The 18,319-nt window shown below is 34.1% G+C and overlaps 1 protein-coding gene across 1 annotated transcript; it reads left to right on the plus strand.

Annotated features, from left to right (window-relative positions):
* The first annotated feature begins 96 nt into the window (after nt 1-96).
* LOC138315563 (transmembrane protein with metallophosphoesterase domain-like) lies at nt 97-16,492 on the plus strand. The gene is made up of 5 exons (XM_069256673.1): nt 97-939; nt 1,466-1,576; nt 3,839-4,004; nt 4,803-4,942; nt 9,637-16,492. Exons 1-5 carry the CDS (start codon nt 246-248, stop codon nt 9,828-9,830), a joined length of 1,305 nt encoding a protein of 434 aa, XP_069112774.1. The 5' UTR covers nt 97-245; the 3' UTR covers nt 9,831-16,492.
* The last annotated feature ends 1,827 nt before the right edge of the window (nt 16,493-18,319 follow it).

The following is an 18,319-nucleotide window of genomic DNA, read 5'->3' on the forward strand; positions in this document are numbered from 1 at the left end:
TTGAAAATTTGAAAAGAAAACCAATTATTTCAATGTTAACTTCGATTGATATAATTTGATAGTCTATAAACAATATTTATTTTAAATGAGGGAAGCGGCACACCCGGTCGCGTGCCTGTGAACGATAAGTGTACATGTACTGTACACTCGGGGGTGTTGTGTTTACCTAGCTCGGACGATGGCATACTGAAATTAGTATTCGATGTTTCATCACAGGAAAGGAAGTTCGGGATAAAGAAGGGAAGATGACACACTTCATTCGATACATTTGGGCTGTATCTTTAGGATTAACCGTAGCAGCAATCACATTATATTACTTCAACAAATGGGTGATGTCCTTGACAGATTATAATCTGAAAGGGCGAATATTTAGAGCGGAATTCATTGTTTTTATCCAAGGGGTTCTCGGTTTTCTGTCATATTTTGTATGGAGAAACATAGCACACATTTTTTCTGTTAAGAAAAGGACAGAAAAAAGATTTCGAAGCGACACAGGAGCACGATTTTGGAAATTTATAGTTGCTATATATTTTTGTTTAGCTCATGGAAGTTACGTATCTAATGTGTATCTTGTCCAGACCTATCCTCATTTGTTCAGTGTTATATCATATTTCATGCTAGGATTTCATGTTCAAGTGGTAACTGGTCTTGTATTAGTCACAATTTTAAACTTTTTCGTAAAGCTAGTTTCGGATCACACACTACGACATAGAGCCGCAGTTTTCATGGCATTGTTTTATGCAATTAGTATGAGTATGTATGGCTTTTACAATACCAGAAAACTTCCCACAATAACTCATACAGAAATACCTGTGAAGGACCTTCCTGGAAATTTAGAAGGACTCTCAATTACACTTTTATCGGATATACATTTGGGACCAGTAAATGGTCGAAAGGAAATGGTGCAGATTGTAAAAATGGTGAATGATATTGAGTCTGGTTAGTTTCATTACTAAATGTCTTTATCTACTACCACATTAATGTTATAATCTGTACTGTATAGTCTAATGCATAAATTGGAAAAAAATGGAACTGCAAAAACAATCAAAATACCATTTGGTTTAAAATAACTTATACACACAGCTATTATTAATCATGGTGTTACTGTGGAAATCATAATGCTAAATACCAATTTTTGTTCATAAATGAGCTAATTTATGTTATACAATTAAAGATATGGTTCATTAATTATAGAAATACTATATCAAAATATTCAATAGCCTGTTAGGAAGTAAAAAACTTCAAAGTTAAATTTTATCAACAAGCATGGTGGTCAACGGCACATAATGTTTAAACCATTAACTAAAATTTCACATATTCCAAGTAATCGTGAGACAGACTTTTCTTTTGCAACACATTAACCTGAGAGTTCATTATTTAAGAGCTGGAGACAGTTAATGTTTCAACATATTGAAGAATACTGAAATAAGTTTTGACTTGACGCTTGATTCACAATTGTTTGCAGATATGGTAGTAATAGTAGGAGACCTTATTGATGGAAATCTAAATGATCTCAGGAAAGCAGCAGCTCCTATAAAGAATATAGAGTCCAAACATGGAACTTTCTTTGTAACAGGTAAGAATTGTGGAGTATTACAATTACTCTTACATGATTTGTAATGCTTTCCATTTTGTATACATTTGAGAATATACATGTATGTATCTTTACCCCCCAAAAATGAATGGAAGCTTGTGAAATTTAAATTTCGTAGGACAAAAAAATTGCTTTGTAAGTGACTGGAACTTTATTTCAGATCTAAATGAAATTACCAATTTAACAGAAAAAAAGAAAGGTACACTGCTATAATAATGATATCCAAGTTGGAAATAGTTATGTTTTTTATCCAAATTGGTTTAAGGCAGCAATTTTTACAGTCAACGACCTTGTTAAAAACACTGATGATATGACTTTTTATTCATTTGATGAATTTCTTCAAAATTTCAGGATTAATACAAATTTCCTTCAGTATAATGGTGTAGTTACTGCAGTGAAACGCTTTCTTCAAAAGTATAATTTTCAAATGAAAAGACTAGCCCAACCTTTCTTGCCACATCTATTAGAAATATTTTTTTATGAATAAAAAGGGGTCTAAAGATTTCTACAAATGCTTAATTTCACCACCTCCCACTCCAAATGGTATCAAGAAATGGAATGAATATTTTGATTTTGAATTCGATAATGAAAAATGGCAAAAAATAGTTAAAATACCCTTTTCTGTCACAAAAAGTTCCAAACTACAATAGTTTCAGGTTAGAATTATACACCATATTTTAGTATTAACGAATACTTTTCTTTACAAAACAAAGTTGTATCCTAGCCCATTATGTTCACTCTGTAATAAGAAAAGAGAAACTATTATTCACTGTATATGGGAATGTTGTGAAATACAAAAGCTATTACAGCAATTTGAAAATCTGTGTGACATTTTATTTATTCCTGTTGTTTTAAATAAAGAATCATTTCTTTTTGGAATATTGTCTCCTGTAGCTAACATTGTTGATAACGAAATTATAATCTTAATCAAACACTATATATATAAAAGTAGATGTCTACATAAATCCTTAAGTCTTGACGCCCTCATCAATACTATTAAAGATCATTTCAATACTGTGAAATTTACCACATATTATAAAAATGAAAACATAAAAAGGACATTTGACAATAATTGGAGAAAATGGAAACATTTTATTGAAATGTAGCTATAAAAATTTAACAGGCATGTGTGAAACCAAAACTTTAATTTTAATTTCTGACTTTGCCTTTTTAGAATTGAGAAAAATGTTGTTTTTTTTTTTTTTTGCTTGTTTTTTTTCTTCTTCTTCTTCATCTTATAGCAGTTGTGAGATCTCTCTCTTTTTCTCTTTCTTCCCTCTTTTTTCTCACCCCCTCTCCAAATTTAAGTGTTTGATGTATAGTTGATAATAAAAATGATGATTTTCTTTCCTTTGTGTATGAGTTAAGAGTGTGTGAAGGTATACAAGGGTGTGTAAGTGTGTGTGCATATGTTAGGGTGTGTATGTATGTATGTATGTATGTATGTATGTCATATATGTATATAACTTCAACACTTTATATGTACCCGTGCATGTACGCTTTGTAAGTATGCTTGTATATGTATCTATGTATGCATGTAAGTATGTATTTTTATAAGGAAATATGTAACTACTATACATATGATTTACAATATGTATGTGTATGTATAAATCTATGTAATAGATGTATGAATGTATGTATGTACTTCATATGATTGCAATTAATATACATGTATAATGTATATGGTATGTCGGAGTGAATGTGTATATGCTTGTATTATGTTATGTACTATAAAATGTCTTGAAAAATAAAAAAAATTATAAAAAAAGAGAAAAAGAAAGGTGTGTGGACTTAAAATTGAATAGTCGGGCAACGAAAACTAGTCTAAATGCGTTCATTGGCCTTCCAAAAGTCTTTACATGTCAAACGACAGTCATGTTCTGCGGCATCAGTATGTTGTCCAGTTTTGACCATTAAAATTATGGGAAAAGCCCATGTAAATGTATGATACTATCAAAATTTTAAAAATAAATTCTTTGAATGGCCAGACTGTGTGGAAATATCAACATGGACCTTGCCAGCTGGGAGGACGTTTTAGGATTCTTATAATATAAATTCATTTCCTTGTATGCAGAGCGATTTTGATGGGAAGTTTTATATTTTGGTTTCATAAAAAATTATACTGGATATATTAACACCATTTTTACTGACTTAAGCCTTCCTTTACTCGACTATTCACTTTAAAGATATACATATATGTGCTGCTATTTTGTTCGGATAATTATCAAATGTAATTTGTTTCAGGAAATCATGAATACTATACAATGGACGTAGATACCTGGTTTGAGTATTTAAAGACTATAGGTGTCACAGTACTCCACAACACCAATGTGCATCTTCCCAAAAACACCCCGGCCTCCCAACAAATCTGCCTAGTGGGGACAGATGACATTGAGGCTTCTCGAATACAGTAGGTGTAATTCAGTTGTCAATTCATATTTTAATGGAAAAACAACTGCTGTAGATATTTTAACAAAATTTATGCCTATCTTATTGATCCATATTTCTTTTTGTTATCCTTTTTTAATGTATAAGAAATAAAAACATCAAATGAGGAATCTATGCATAGCATTTTAATTTCATTGGTATTTAATAGTATTGTTAATTTCTTTGTAATCTTGGTGATAAAACTATGCTTGGGGAAAAACAAAACATAGATGTATAAATTATATCTCTAGATTCTCTTAGACTGGCACTTTAAAGGACCAAATTTAGACTCAACTTTTACAAAATTTGTGCACAATCAATTTGCAAAAAACATTCGAATGTTTTATATGGAGGTCTCAAATAGGGGGTGGATGCTTATAGGGTCAAATACGGTAATATGATGTACAGTGAACTCCACGTTATCGCATAACTGTTATTCAAATAATTCGGTTACTTGCATAAAATTCTGCGATCTCAATTTTTTATTTCTTTATCTTTGTTTTTCAACTACCGGGTACATATATTTGCATCAACTTTTCACATGACCTCCAGTTATTTGAATAAAATATCTTGGAAATTCTAGAAATAAGATAGAATATTTTTCAATATTACAATGTATTTTCAGCAAATTTGCCGATATATGTTTCAATACACTTCGCTTTAATAGAAATCACCATGGTGCCACATTAACGTTATCAAATAGCTTGTTGTTTTACGCATGAATCGGCAAAGATATTCGAAGTACTATGAATTTCCAACAAATAATACAATTTGTGCACAGGTACATGGACCATGGATTTCAGCTTGACAAAGCCATAAAGAGATGCAATCAAGACCAACCAGTATTATTATTGGCCCATCAACCCAAGGCAGCCAAAATGGCCTTTGAATCGAAGCACAGAATCGATCTTGTTTTATCAGGTCTGTATACATGGTAGTATCAGAAAAGATGCCACTATAATATTTTCTCTTGTAACACTTCAAACTTATTCAAATCCTTTCAGAAATAAGAGATTTCCAGATATTTACTTATGAGACATGGTATACTTTTCTTGCTTCAATTTGAAGAAACAAAACAAATACCTGGGGTGTATAAATCAAGTATGGAACATGTTTATTTATCAAATAATGGGTGTTTTGATTGAGTCTTGATCTTGTCCAGTTTTGTATTTTGGGGGAACAGGTGCTATTAAGACCTTTTTAGTCTGTCCACCACCAACATCAGATGGTGGGCTATTTAAAACGCCATTTGTCCGTGGTCCATCCATCTGTCTGCCCACATCTGTCAACAATTCTTGTTATCACTATATCTTGGAGAGAATTGATATCTCTCAAATTGCATATGTTGGTTCCTTTTTGTGCCTAGTTATACATATTGCAGTTTGGAACTGATCAGAAGACAAGATGGCCAACAGGCAGCTATCTTGGATTTTGACATTTGAAGTTTGTTGTAGCTATTTTTCAGGAAGTACTGATAGGATCTAGCTCTCTCAATTTCCATCTTTAGGTTCCTCTGGATGATGCCTAGTTAGGCATATATATAGGATCTTACATGAATGTTCATTTCATATGAGATTTTATGGAACAAGTCTAAGAAGTTTTTATTTTTGCGAGCCTTGGCGAGTAAAAATTAAAACATTGAGACGAGTTTCATAAAATCCAGCAGAGGCTGCCATTTTGTCCCGCCGTCAATGTAATCCTGACGTCACTTCATTTTTCATGACGTCATTTTATTGTTTCTGTCTGATGTCACGATGAATTTCTAGCCAATGAAAATCTATCCATGTCATATCACACAAGTTACATACACAAAAATATTACACAGGTGAAATCACTGGATATCAGATGGATTATGTGATAAATTCATTAAATTGCATTTTAGGACTAATCTGAAAATGAGATGTCCGACAGACCATCATTATGGATTTTGACATTTGAAGTTTGTTATCGCAATTTCTCAGAAAGTACTGAATAGATATCTCACAATTTTCTTATGTAGCTTCCCCTTGGTGTTTAGTAATGCATATTGATTTTGATACCAATCAAAATTCAAGATGGCTGACATGAGTGGTCCGCTTCAACAACGGCAGAGCGAACTTTTGAATGTATGTGAGACAGGAGCTACCTGTTACACAGATCTTAGATCTCCACATGAAGAGGATGATTCACTTGCAAAAAGTGAGGATTTTGTGGAAGAAACATTCCATAAACAAGTAGTAAGTGCGAATGAAACAATGTTGAGTGATGATCACCACATTGATGGTCATACTCACTCGCCTCTAGATCTCGATTTGTGCTCATCCCAACCCCAAATCCAGACATACAACCAAGAATACATTGAGAAGCTTGATGGGGAACATATCCACCTTCCTCGTGATTTGTATATTGCAAAAATTACTGAGATATGTGAAGATTCTTTGGGTACCGTTATGTGGTACAGAAGCGTACTGTTAGGTTGTGCCAGAGGCATCTCTGGCTGTCCTAAAGGAAAACTTTTGCAGACTTTTATGAAAACCTATATAAAGATGATTCGACAATGGATGACACCAATCTCTATTTGCAAAAACAAGAAGAACTTGATCGTGTGTTTACTTTTGACGAGATTGAATCAACAATCAGGCAAATGAAACTTAAAAAGCTCCAGGAGCCGATATGGTAACGAGCGAACACATTCGATTTGGAGGGAAAGCCGTTCTTGAAATTATCCAAAAATTAATGAACGCTATCAGGACTACCGGATTTATTCCCAAAACGTGGAAACGAGGAAATATTATTCCGATTTATAAAGGTGGTTTTAAGAAGAAATATGACCAGAACAATTACAGGCCTATCTCGTTGCTACCAGTGTTATATAAACTTATGGAAAGGGTGATTTTAAAAAGAATATCGCGTTGGTTGGATACCATGCATATCAATTTTCCTGCTATTCAACAACAAGGATTCCAGAAAGGTCTTAGCTGCACAACCGCGTCGTTAAGTCTTCGTGAATGTATATTTGAAAATATCGAACAAAACAGCAAAGTCTATGTTGCTTTCTTAGATACATATAAGGCTTTTGACACTGTTCAACATAATGGTATATTTAACAAACTGTATAACATTTGAGTGACAGGACACTTATTTAGAATATTGTTCAACGCATACCGTGACATATATAGTGCTGTAATCCATAATGGTGCTCAATCACGCTGGCTTAAAGTTCAAAGGTCAGTTAGACAAGGTGGGATAATTTCAACTTTCCTATACTTACTGCATATTAACGACATGCTTGTTGATCTGGAAGCGACCCACGTTGGCGCTAAAGTCAAATCCATCCCGTGTGGGAATCCGTGTTTAGCCGATGATGTCGCACTTGTTACCACAAGTCCGAAGGCACTACAAACTTTACTAGACGTTGCACAAAGATATGCTAATAAATGGAAATTCCAATATAATGCATCGAAATGTAACATACTAACATTCGGCTGTGCATGCCTAAATTATGAGTGGACAATCAACAACAATGCAATTCGTATTGCGAACAAAGAGACGCACTTAGGAATCATTCTCTCCTCTAACTTGAAAAACACCGATGCCGTTGACAACGCTTGCAAGAAAGGACGTAACATGCTACATTCTATCACTCGCATGGGAACTGATTGTATACACACTAAACTTCTTACACTTGTTAGTATTTACAAGAAAGTTATACTTCCGTCGATACTATTTGGATGCGAACTATGGAATAACTTAACTAAATGTGATATCCGCAAGCTTGAAACATTCCAGCACTATGCTATTAAGCTCATTTTAAATTTGAGACGATCTACGCGATCCGACATATGCGAAAGTATAGTTAGAGTACGCAGAATCCAGAGCGAAATCGAAAAGAGGAAATTGTACTTCTTACGTAATATTATCGAATGCACACCCACTAGTGTTCGAAAAGCATCTTTATACGCAGACTATTCAAGTATAAAGACACACCAAAAGTAAAGCAAACGGGTTTCATCCCCGATATTGTGTATATCTTAGCCAAGTACAATCTATTAGACTTCATACAGTGCTATATCCAGTCCGCAAATTTTCCGTCAAAGATCCAATGGAAGCTTTTTGTAAAAGGGGCTATAGCTATACATGAAGATCGGTCGCTTCATGAGAGAATGGACAACGATGGTGATTTCGTGAGATTTAAATATGTTCACTCCACATATGATAAACCATATCACATACTACAAACACCGGATATTGACAATAAAACAGTGCTATATATCTGCAAAATGATAACCTGTATTCCTGGAGAACAACGCATTGTATGTAATTTATGTGATAGGCCACTATACGACATTATAAGACATTTTGTAACAAGCTGTACAAGAACATTTCTACTGAGAGATACTTTTATGACGAAAGTGATTGATTATTATGGTATCCAGCCATATGTAACTATGTCTAACCTTTCTGAAGAACTTTTGCTTCAGACAGTATTCAAAGCAAAAATTCCTAATTTCGAATTTGAAGATGATCAACTGTCAGATGAATTTACAAAGGATTGCGCGTATCTCCTCAAAAAGTCAGCAGAAATCTACTTTCACGATGTTGTGACATGAGCTGTATTAACTAGCATGTAAAGTAATATGCATGTAGTCGTGCGATTTTATCGCTAACAGAACTTTGATCTGAACTTTCAATGTAAATAGGTTTGTTCCAATATATCTACAATGTATATTTTTTTTTCATTTCCCTGTACTCTCAACTTTTGAGGAATAAAGAATGATGATGATGATGATGATGATGATAACATAGGTTTTTCCCTTGGTGCCTAGTTATGCACATTGCATTTTGGGACTGATCCAAAACATGAAACAAAGTTTGTTATCGCTATTTCTCTGAAAATAAGGAAACACTCATCATTGGTGAAACTTTCTGAAACTTCATATCACTATTTCTTAGAGTACATGGGAGTACCTGGGTATAGTGAGGGTTCTTTCTTTAAGATAATTTGAAATGTAGGCTCACTTATCCCATTTGCAGTCAAATCTCAATAAAGACCCAACCAGCTAATAAGAATAAAAAAGTTATCTTTATCCAAGGTGGGCTTTATATCTATACCCAGGTCAAATTGTGTTATATAAATGGCCACTTGGGATCCTAAAATTTTATTTTATTAATTAAACAGGTGGTAGTTGCTAAGGCATGGCTCGCTGTAAATATATTTATGCATATCAAAATCTGGGACTGATTAGTCAAGAACATGGTGTGGATTTTGATAATTATTATTATACTATATTAACTTTGTATATAGTTTCCCTGTGTGTATCAATCAAATGCTTCGAAGGAGGAAGGAAAGAAGGGAATCACAGAGAAAAGATATCTCTTTCTTTTTACTAGCATTCAGTGGTGGGCGACAAGATCCCTCTGGAATCTCTTGTCTTCAACAAAATTATTAAATATAGTACAAACGTACGGGTATGAGCAATCCTTCAACAGGAAAATTCTGGTCTTTATATCTGACAGCTATATTGAATTATAAGAAATATATATAATAAACAATATGTTAAAAGATGTTTTAAATAGGAAGAATTAAAAATTAAAATAGTCTCAGCTGAGTTTTGTATTTGTAATGTTTATTTCAGGTCACACCCATGGAGGCCAGATGTTCCCCCTAATCGTAGGTGCCTACCTGTCCAATCCATACTACCTAGGCCTGTACCGCCACGGACGTAACAGTCACATCTACGTATCACAGGGCACCAACTTCTGGGGTATTCCTATGCGTACCTTTACATCGAGGGAGATAGCTGTGATAACTCTTACAAAGAAAGCTTGAACAACAATTGCATGATTTTCACAAGTTATGATTTAAAGGCCCATTACTTTTCTGAAACAAAATATTAAAGTATCTTCAAAACAACAATAACTCAAGAAAATTTATATTGATGACCTAAGATGAGGTTACTGAAGATGCATTTTGCTGTTTTTGCCGTCTGGCGCAGTGATTGTTAACTAACACGTGGTAATTAGGACGACGTCGGGAAACATAAGACAACCCTCGTTATGAAAATTAACATTTGATAAATTTTAAATAAATTTTTCAGGAAATTATAATGAGCGTAGTATCAACGGTAAGCAAATCACTTTTGCGAATCTACAAAATCATCAATCTCTTTTTAGATTTCCCATTTTCAAAATTAAAAGCCGTTTCAGAAAGGTAGTGGGCCTTTAAGTTAATTGGAAAAAAAATGTTGCTTTATATTACAATGTATCCATTACTGCAGTTATCTTTACAGCAAACCTCTATCAATATTCTTGTTATTACGAGAGGAACATGCACATCGTTCTTGCACATTTTTTGAAGATTAGCATAACCAATCATTGAAGTTTTTTGCGTAAAATACATATAATTAACAGTTTGAGTTTAGAAGAAAGCCTTTAATGGATTTAGGAAAAAAATATCTATTATATCTATTAATTACAGTATAACCCCTCTAAATTGAACCTGCATTCCTGGAATACCCCCATTGGTCGAACTTATCGCATGGTCCCGACCGTATCCCTATATTTTCCCTCTAACAAAACCCTGGATAACTCGTACAGTTATTCGTCGAATACCCCTTATTCCTCAAACAAAAATGCTTCTCTGTTTCATCAAATACGTAGTATTTACCATGTATTCATCGAACAGTTGTTCGGCCATTGAAAAATTTTCAAACCGAGCGTCCTTTTTTATGTAATAGATAATGTTTTCAACTCGATACTATCAAAAACCACTTTCTAATAAGTTCAAAATGCTGAAAATCATGGTAATTAACATGTGATTGACACTCATTGTTTGTCAAAGTTTGAGATCGGACATTAACTGTTGGCGATCGATCGTGACCAACCTCGGTATACCTTGTATTCCTCGAACTATTAATCTGGTCCCCTGCTGTTCGAGTTATATGGGGTTTTAGTGTATTCCATTTTGACATATTTTTGTAATGAATATGAAAACATGTAGTGACTGATTGAATGGGTTGTACACGTTACTTTTTCATTCTTAAAACATAATATTAAGTACCGAGTATTGTAATTTCATAGTTATTAAGTTGATTGAGTTAGAAAGAGGTAAATTTTGATGATAAATTGATTTCCGTTTCAACCATAGAAATGTGAGATATTTGATATGGAGCATTTGTTATGAAAACGATTTTATCATCTCACTTTTATTTCATCATCACTTATTTTTTCAAATGTAGATTTGATTAACATTGCAAACAGGTAAAGTTAAAAAAAAAACCCACACAAGATAATATGATTACATCATACAATTATGTATGGCCTTTTATTCTCGGATTCTAAGATTTTCTGGTAAACTTTGACATTGTCCGTCGTCGTGCGCTTATCATTCAAACGACTTCTTCTCAATAATCGAAATGCCCAGGTACTGATATTTGGCCTGTAGCATGCTAGGATGAAGGGCTACCAAGTTCGTTCAAATAAATGACCTTGACCTTCATTCAAGGTCACAGGGGTTAAAAAGGCAAAAATCTTTAAACAACTTCTTGTGAATAAAGAAGAGGCCTAGAGACCTGATATTTGGCCTGTGGCATGCTGGGATGATGGGCTGCAAAGTGTGTTCAAATGAAGGACCTTGACCTTCATACAAGGTCACAGGGGTCAAATAGGCTAAAATCTTTAAACAACTTCTTCTCAAGAACCAAATAGCCCAGGGTACTCATATTGGGACTGTGGCATGTTGGAATGAAGGGCTACAAAGTTTGTTCAAATGAAGGACCTTGACATTCATTCAGGGTCACGGGGTTCAAATAGGCTAAAATCTTTAAACGACTTCTTGTGAATAACTAAGAGGTCTAGAGACCTGATATTTGGCCTGTGGCATGTTGGGATGACGGGCTGCTAAGTGTTGACCTTCATACAAGGTCACGGGTCAAATAGGATCAAACCTAGAGACTGGATATTGCATTGGTAGCATGGTGGGGATGAATGGAACTTCATTCATGGTCTAATTCATCAAATATATCGGAACATGAAATTCTTCTATCAAAAGAGTTCTTTTGTATTGCCTTAATTGTTTGCCTCTACTATATTCTTTGAGGTGTTGCATTGTGCCAATAGTCAGATGACAGTTAAAGCCCATGGTCCTCTTGTTTGACTACAAAATTTAAGCATTCCATGAAAAATATGTCATTTTTTCAGATTTTATGATATCATGACAGTCAAATGAAAGCATAGTGTGTTTTTACTGATCTCAAAGTCTTTATTAAAAGTGCACCATGTCATTTACAATAATTTTGTTTATAGGTCCGATTTTATGTTTGTATTTTAATGCAAGTGATGGTTGTAATCCATATAAAGTGTTAAAACTTTCAAAAATTTATAAAATTGAGGTCCATGTTTAAAAATTTAAAATGAAAACTGATGATTTGAATTATTTAGAATGACATATACTATACAATTACCTTTAATTCAAAGATTCTAGTACAGGATGATTATAAAAATAGAAGTTATTTTCGATTCAGTTAAATAAAATGGCGTATGTTTTAATACACATGAGTAAAGTATATAATTGATTTGAAAAAATATATAACTTTTCTTAGTTTGATGTGAAACACAACATCGCAGTATCGTGATATCATTGTCCTTGATTACATGCTGAGAAGTCTTCATACACCACAGATGTATGTTATGAATGATACATTGATCGTTATCATGGTTTGATACAAATTATTTATGTCAGATTCAACGGTATGTGATACAGAAACGTTTTGTATACTTTTTTGTTTAGCTTTTGTTTGAAGTATTTCTTCCCTTTTGAAGAAGTTTAGAATTGGAGTTTTCAATTTACAGCATTAATTTTATAAACAATCTTACATGTACGGTAGGTTTAATAGATATTGATTGATACATAAGGATATTTCTGATCCCGTTTTACATTAATTAGTTTCAATATGCTCGATACATATTGTCTTGGTACACGTTGAAAATTGTATAACCAATTAACCACCCTACACCATTTACTAGACAGAGCTTTAAGTAAGATGTAGAATCATTATAACCGGTAATCAGATTATGTATTTTTATTTTTTAATTAATTCATTTTATTTCAGATATTATTTTTTTTAAGTTATAGCATGCAATTCAATGTTGTTCCTTTGGGAAATGTATCAATTTGGTCCATGTAATGTACCAGGAATAGTGTAGCAAATGCTTGATATCACAGGAACACATGGACAAAATCTATTGCTTTTCATTAGAAATGGTTTTAACCGCATGAGTCAATAAGAACAGATAACATGAACATATGTATTGTTATCTTAGCTAATATTTTGTTTGCCAATGACTATGCCGCTTTTAAAATTTCCAGCGAAAACGTTCTTCATATATGACGTCATAATACTCGATGTACAATTCGTTCAGTCTATGGAAAAATAACCTCAAAATTCTAACCAATAGATATGAGTGTACCACATGAAGTGATAGAGTCATATGTACTCGTTCCGTTTTTTCCCGTTTTACAACCCTCATGATGGTGTTTTACAATTTTATCAGTTTTCACATTACATGTTTTTTAAAAAGGACACCTATATTAATGATAATTATGTGTAAATACTCAGTTCAAAATTGGTAGCATGATCATTACTTTTTGGTCAAAATATGCAAATCCATATTTGGCATTTTGTTCAACCATTCAATGTAATTGGTATTTTGTTTAGAATTTTGAATTTTGAATTTTTCCATACTTAATGATGTTATTGAATTATGTATTTTTACGATGCCTTTATAATTATGATCGGCAATACTAACCATTAATTATTTATACAACAATTCAATTTCAGAGAACTACAATCTTTTGGGAAGAATTCCACATCGATACATTTAGTTTCAATTCAATGTCAACACCATTTTTAGAAGTAATACAAAAAGATTAATGTGTGACTGATGCGTGTCCTTACATGGCGCGGCGTCCGTCGTCCCGTTCGTCCGTCCGTCCGTCCGTCCGTCAACATTTCCTTTAAATCGCTTCTAGTCATAGAGTTCTGGATGGATTTTAACCAAATTTGGCCAGAAACATCCGAACAGTTGTTCGGCCATTGAACTTGTATAAATGTTGGCTCTTGTATAAATTTTGGCTCTGAAACCCCGGGGGCAGGACGGGCGGGGCCCAATAGGGGTAATAGAGGTAAAACATATAAATCGCTACTTGTCCTAGAGTTCTGCATGGATTGTAACCAAATTTGGCCAGAAACATCCTTGGGGAAGGGGAACAGAACTTGTATAAATTTTGGCTCTGACCACCCGGGGGTAGGAGGGGCGGGACCCAATAGGGGTAATAGAGGTAAAACATATAAATCGCTACTTGTCCTAGAGTTCTGCGTGGATTGTAACCAAATTTGGCCAGAAACATCCTTGGGGGAAGGGGAACAGAACTTGTATAAATTTTGGCTCTGACCCCCCGGGGGCAGGAGGGGCGGGGCCCAATAGGGGTAATAGAGGTAAAACATATAAATCGCTACTTGTCCTAGAGTTCTGCATGGATTGTAACCAAATTTGGCCAGAAACATTCTTGGGGAAGGGGAACAGAACTTGTATAAATTTTGGCTTAGACCCCCCGGGGGCAGGAGGGGCGGGGGGTAATAGGGGTAAATCCTTTAAATCGCTACTTGTCCTAGAGTTCTGCATGGATTGTAACCAAATTTGGCCAGAAACATCCTTGTGGGAAGGGGAACAGAACTTATATAAATTTTGGCTCAGACCCTCCGGGGGCAGGAAGGGCGGGGCCCAATAAGGGAAATAGAGGTAAATCCTAAAAATTGCTACTTGTTCTAGAGTTCTGCATGGATTGTAATCAAATTTGGCCAAAAACATCCTTGGGGTTAACAGAATTCGTATAAATTTTGGCTCAGACCCCCCGGGGGCAGGAAGGGCGGGGCCCAATAAGGGAAATAGAGGTAAATCCTAAAAACTGCTACTTGTTCAAGAGTTCTGCATGGATTGTAACCAAATTTGGCCAAAAACATCCTTGGGGTTAACAGAATTCGTATAAATTTTGGCTTTGACCCCCTGGAGCAGAGAGAGGGGGGCCAAATAGGGGAATTATAAGTAAATATCCAAATTCCTTCAGAAAAGAAACAATGAACTTATATTCAGAACATTACTTGGCATTACAAACTAGGTGAGCGATACAGGCCCTCTGGGCCTCTTGTTTATTAATTGGATTAATAATTATTGGATTTATAATAATTGGATATAAGTAGAAATCCACATCTACGCAATACACAAATTCAATATATGTCCTACGTGTATGTAGGAAAATGTTCTAAAAGCAAGGCTATGGGATTATGCTTCTTTATCGATGTTATCTGTTTTGTGTGAACGTTTTACCTTTTATTATGCTAACATACTAACACATTGGCTTGTTTAATTATCTGAAGTTATGTTTTACTTAATGTATTAATTAGTGCGGTGTGTATTAACCCAAGCTGCCGGTAGATCTATGATGAATTTCAAAATCTGCATCTTTTCACTGCTTCTAATTTGAAATGTTAGAAAATATATTTTTCCGTTACATTATCATTTTTTATCACTTTGGCAGATGAGTGTCAGTGAGAAAACCCACAGCGCTTGATGAAATAATATTGTAAATTGATCATTAATTATATAAATATGACTTCATGTGTTCGTTCATTAAGTACAATAATGCTAATTGGACTGTAATGGGTCTTGAAAATGGATCATTTTCTCCTATCATTTTGTATATTGCTTAATTGGTTTGAATTATTGATAGATATTAATGATTACAGTATTATGTTTCATCCATAAATTACTCGGTAGTTTTATTCTGAGTAACAAATGCTAAACCAACGATCAAAAAGAAGCAGATATCCGAAATCCAATGTTTAAACCATAATAGGTTACTTTGTGATAACTGTATGTGTGTATGTGTGTGTTTGGATTAAGTTATCCGGAATGTGTGGTCCACTAAACTGAGGAGGATTGGCATAAAAGTTCAAGTTGTATCACCATGATGATTATATTAATATGTAATGCATTCCATTAGCCGAGACTATGTGAAAGTTGAATTTTCGGTTGTCAACGATATACAATCGATGTTTAATCTGCACTCCTTTTTAAGTAATCATAGCTGAATTCGAACATGAAGGTGTTTTAACAATTTAAAGACATACGAGTTTCCCATGGCAATGGTTGTTTTAAAAGAGAAGCTTTTAACAACCTGTCGTTCCAGTCGGTCCAAATTATAACATAAATACTGCAATAGTTTTGAAATGCGCCATCACAAATTACATACAAATGTAATACCTGTTACAATATGCCACCCTTATTTAGTAAAGAGTATGTTAATTATACAATTCCTATGTGATAAAATAGGATATCGAATCCTATCCAATGTAAGGTTGAATGTCTCAAGCAGATAAGTAATGTCGATGTTGTTATTTAAGTTTAAATCAAATACACTTTTTTGTGCTTGGTCGTGTTTTGTTTTGTTTTAGTGTTTCTTCACTTTCGGGTGAATTTTATGAGTGTAACATTGAAGCCATTCCTTGATGTTATATAAGACGATATGGCTGGCTAGACTTTGTTTAGAAGATAAGTTTCAACAAGTTGATATAACAGAGATAACAATATGACACTGTATCTAGTAAACAGTAGACATTGTATGAAATTTAGTATGCATTTCAAAATCAGATGATAAAAATAGCTTAAAGGTGAGTTCTTACCTTCTGTAAAGTCCTGGAGATTTCTTCTTCTTGCATGTTTTCTCTGATAAACAACTGAAATGTTAATGTAATATCGAATAGAGATAAAGATATCAGTTACAAAAAGTCCTGTTGACTGTACGTGTATACCGAAAAACCGAATATAGTTTGTTCTCTATGATATGACAATCTGCAGACGATAGTCTTTGTGTTGATAGCTTTGCCGTCCACAGCTCTGCAACACAGATGGTATACGCTGTCATGGATTTATTTAAGGTTTTTGAAATTGTGTCCCAAAAAATATCTTATAAAAGCGGTACTTCCAACAAAAGTATATTATATATATACTGTGGAAATCGTCAGTTCTTCGTCTCTTTCCTGACAGTAAGAAAACCGATCCGCTCGTAGAAAGGCAAGATATCCAATGACCTGCACTTTTTATCATACATTCTTTACTGATGTGAACAAATTTATGATTTTTTTTTCAATGTGAGAGGAGCCAAAAGGGCTAAAATTGACTAAAATTTCTAAAATCTTCTTCTCCAATCACAGATGTGATGGAATCAAATACTCTTCATTGGTAGAAAGGTATGAAGGTCCTTTACAAAAATTGTAAATTATAATACCTTGGGGTCTCTCGTTTCCCCCTGGGTTTACTATAGTTTATATAGAGAAAACACATTTTGATCATTATTTGGTCATTTGTAATAGGAAATAAGTCAAATGTTGTCAGAATTATCAGTATGAGATGGCCATTGAATCTTATTAACAAATTTTCCATGACTGACCCCCAGGGGTCTTAGGGGTGGGGTCAAAAGGGGTCAAATAGGCATAAAACTTCAAAAATCTTCTTCTGAAATGGTAGTCATATACTCTTCATAGATAGAAAAGTCTTGGGGTCCTTTACAAAAAATGTGAATTATATGACATAGGGGTCTCACGTTTCTCCCGGAGGAGGGGGTCAAGTTTACTACAGTTTATATAGGAAAAACACAATATATAATCGTGCTTACCTGTAATGTACTTACTATCTACCCTGGGTAAGTACAGGTATACACAATAGTTATGGTGTGAGATATAGAAAGGTCAATCTCCCACGGAGTTAGGGAAAACCAGAACGTGATGAACTTCATAATAGTAATTATCATGTCATATACCACAATTTTTTGCTCAATTATCGAAGGAAGTTAGTCAACTTGGTTATAATTTATTATCCTGAAAAAGCATTTTAATATCATATCCATATTGGTCCTGGCTGACCCCCTGGGGGCAGAGGGGCGGGGCCGAAAGGGGTCAAATAGGCTAAAACTTCAAAAACTTTTTTCTAAAATTTTGGAAATGTTAGAATCAAATCCTTTTCATAGATGGAAAGGTCCTAAGGTCCTTTACAAAAACTGTGAATTATATGACCTTGGAATCTCATATTTCACCCTAGGGAGGGGGTCAAGTTTACTATAGTTTATTTAGGGAAAACACATTTATGAGCATTTTTGCTCAATTTTCATAGGAAATGAGTCAAACTAGAATTATTAGCCTGAGATAGCATTTTAATATCTTATCCATATTGGTCTTATTTTATTAATACTTTGACAAAAGTAGT

This window comes from Argopecten irradians, chromosome 2 (assembly GCF_041381155.1).
Source record: "Argopecten irradians isolate NY chromosome 2, Ai_NY, whole genome shotgun sequence".
Classification (NCBI taxonomy): domain Eukaryota; kingdom Metazoa; phylum Mollusca; class Bivalvia; order Pectinida; family Pectinidae; genus Argopecten; species Argopecten irradians.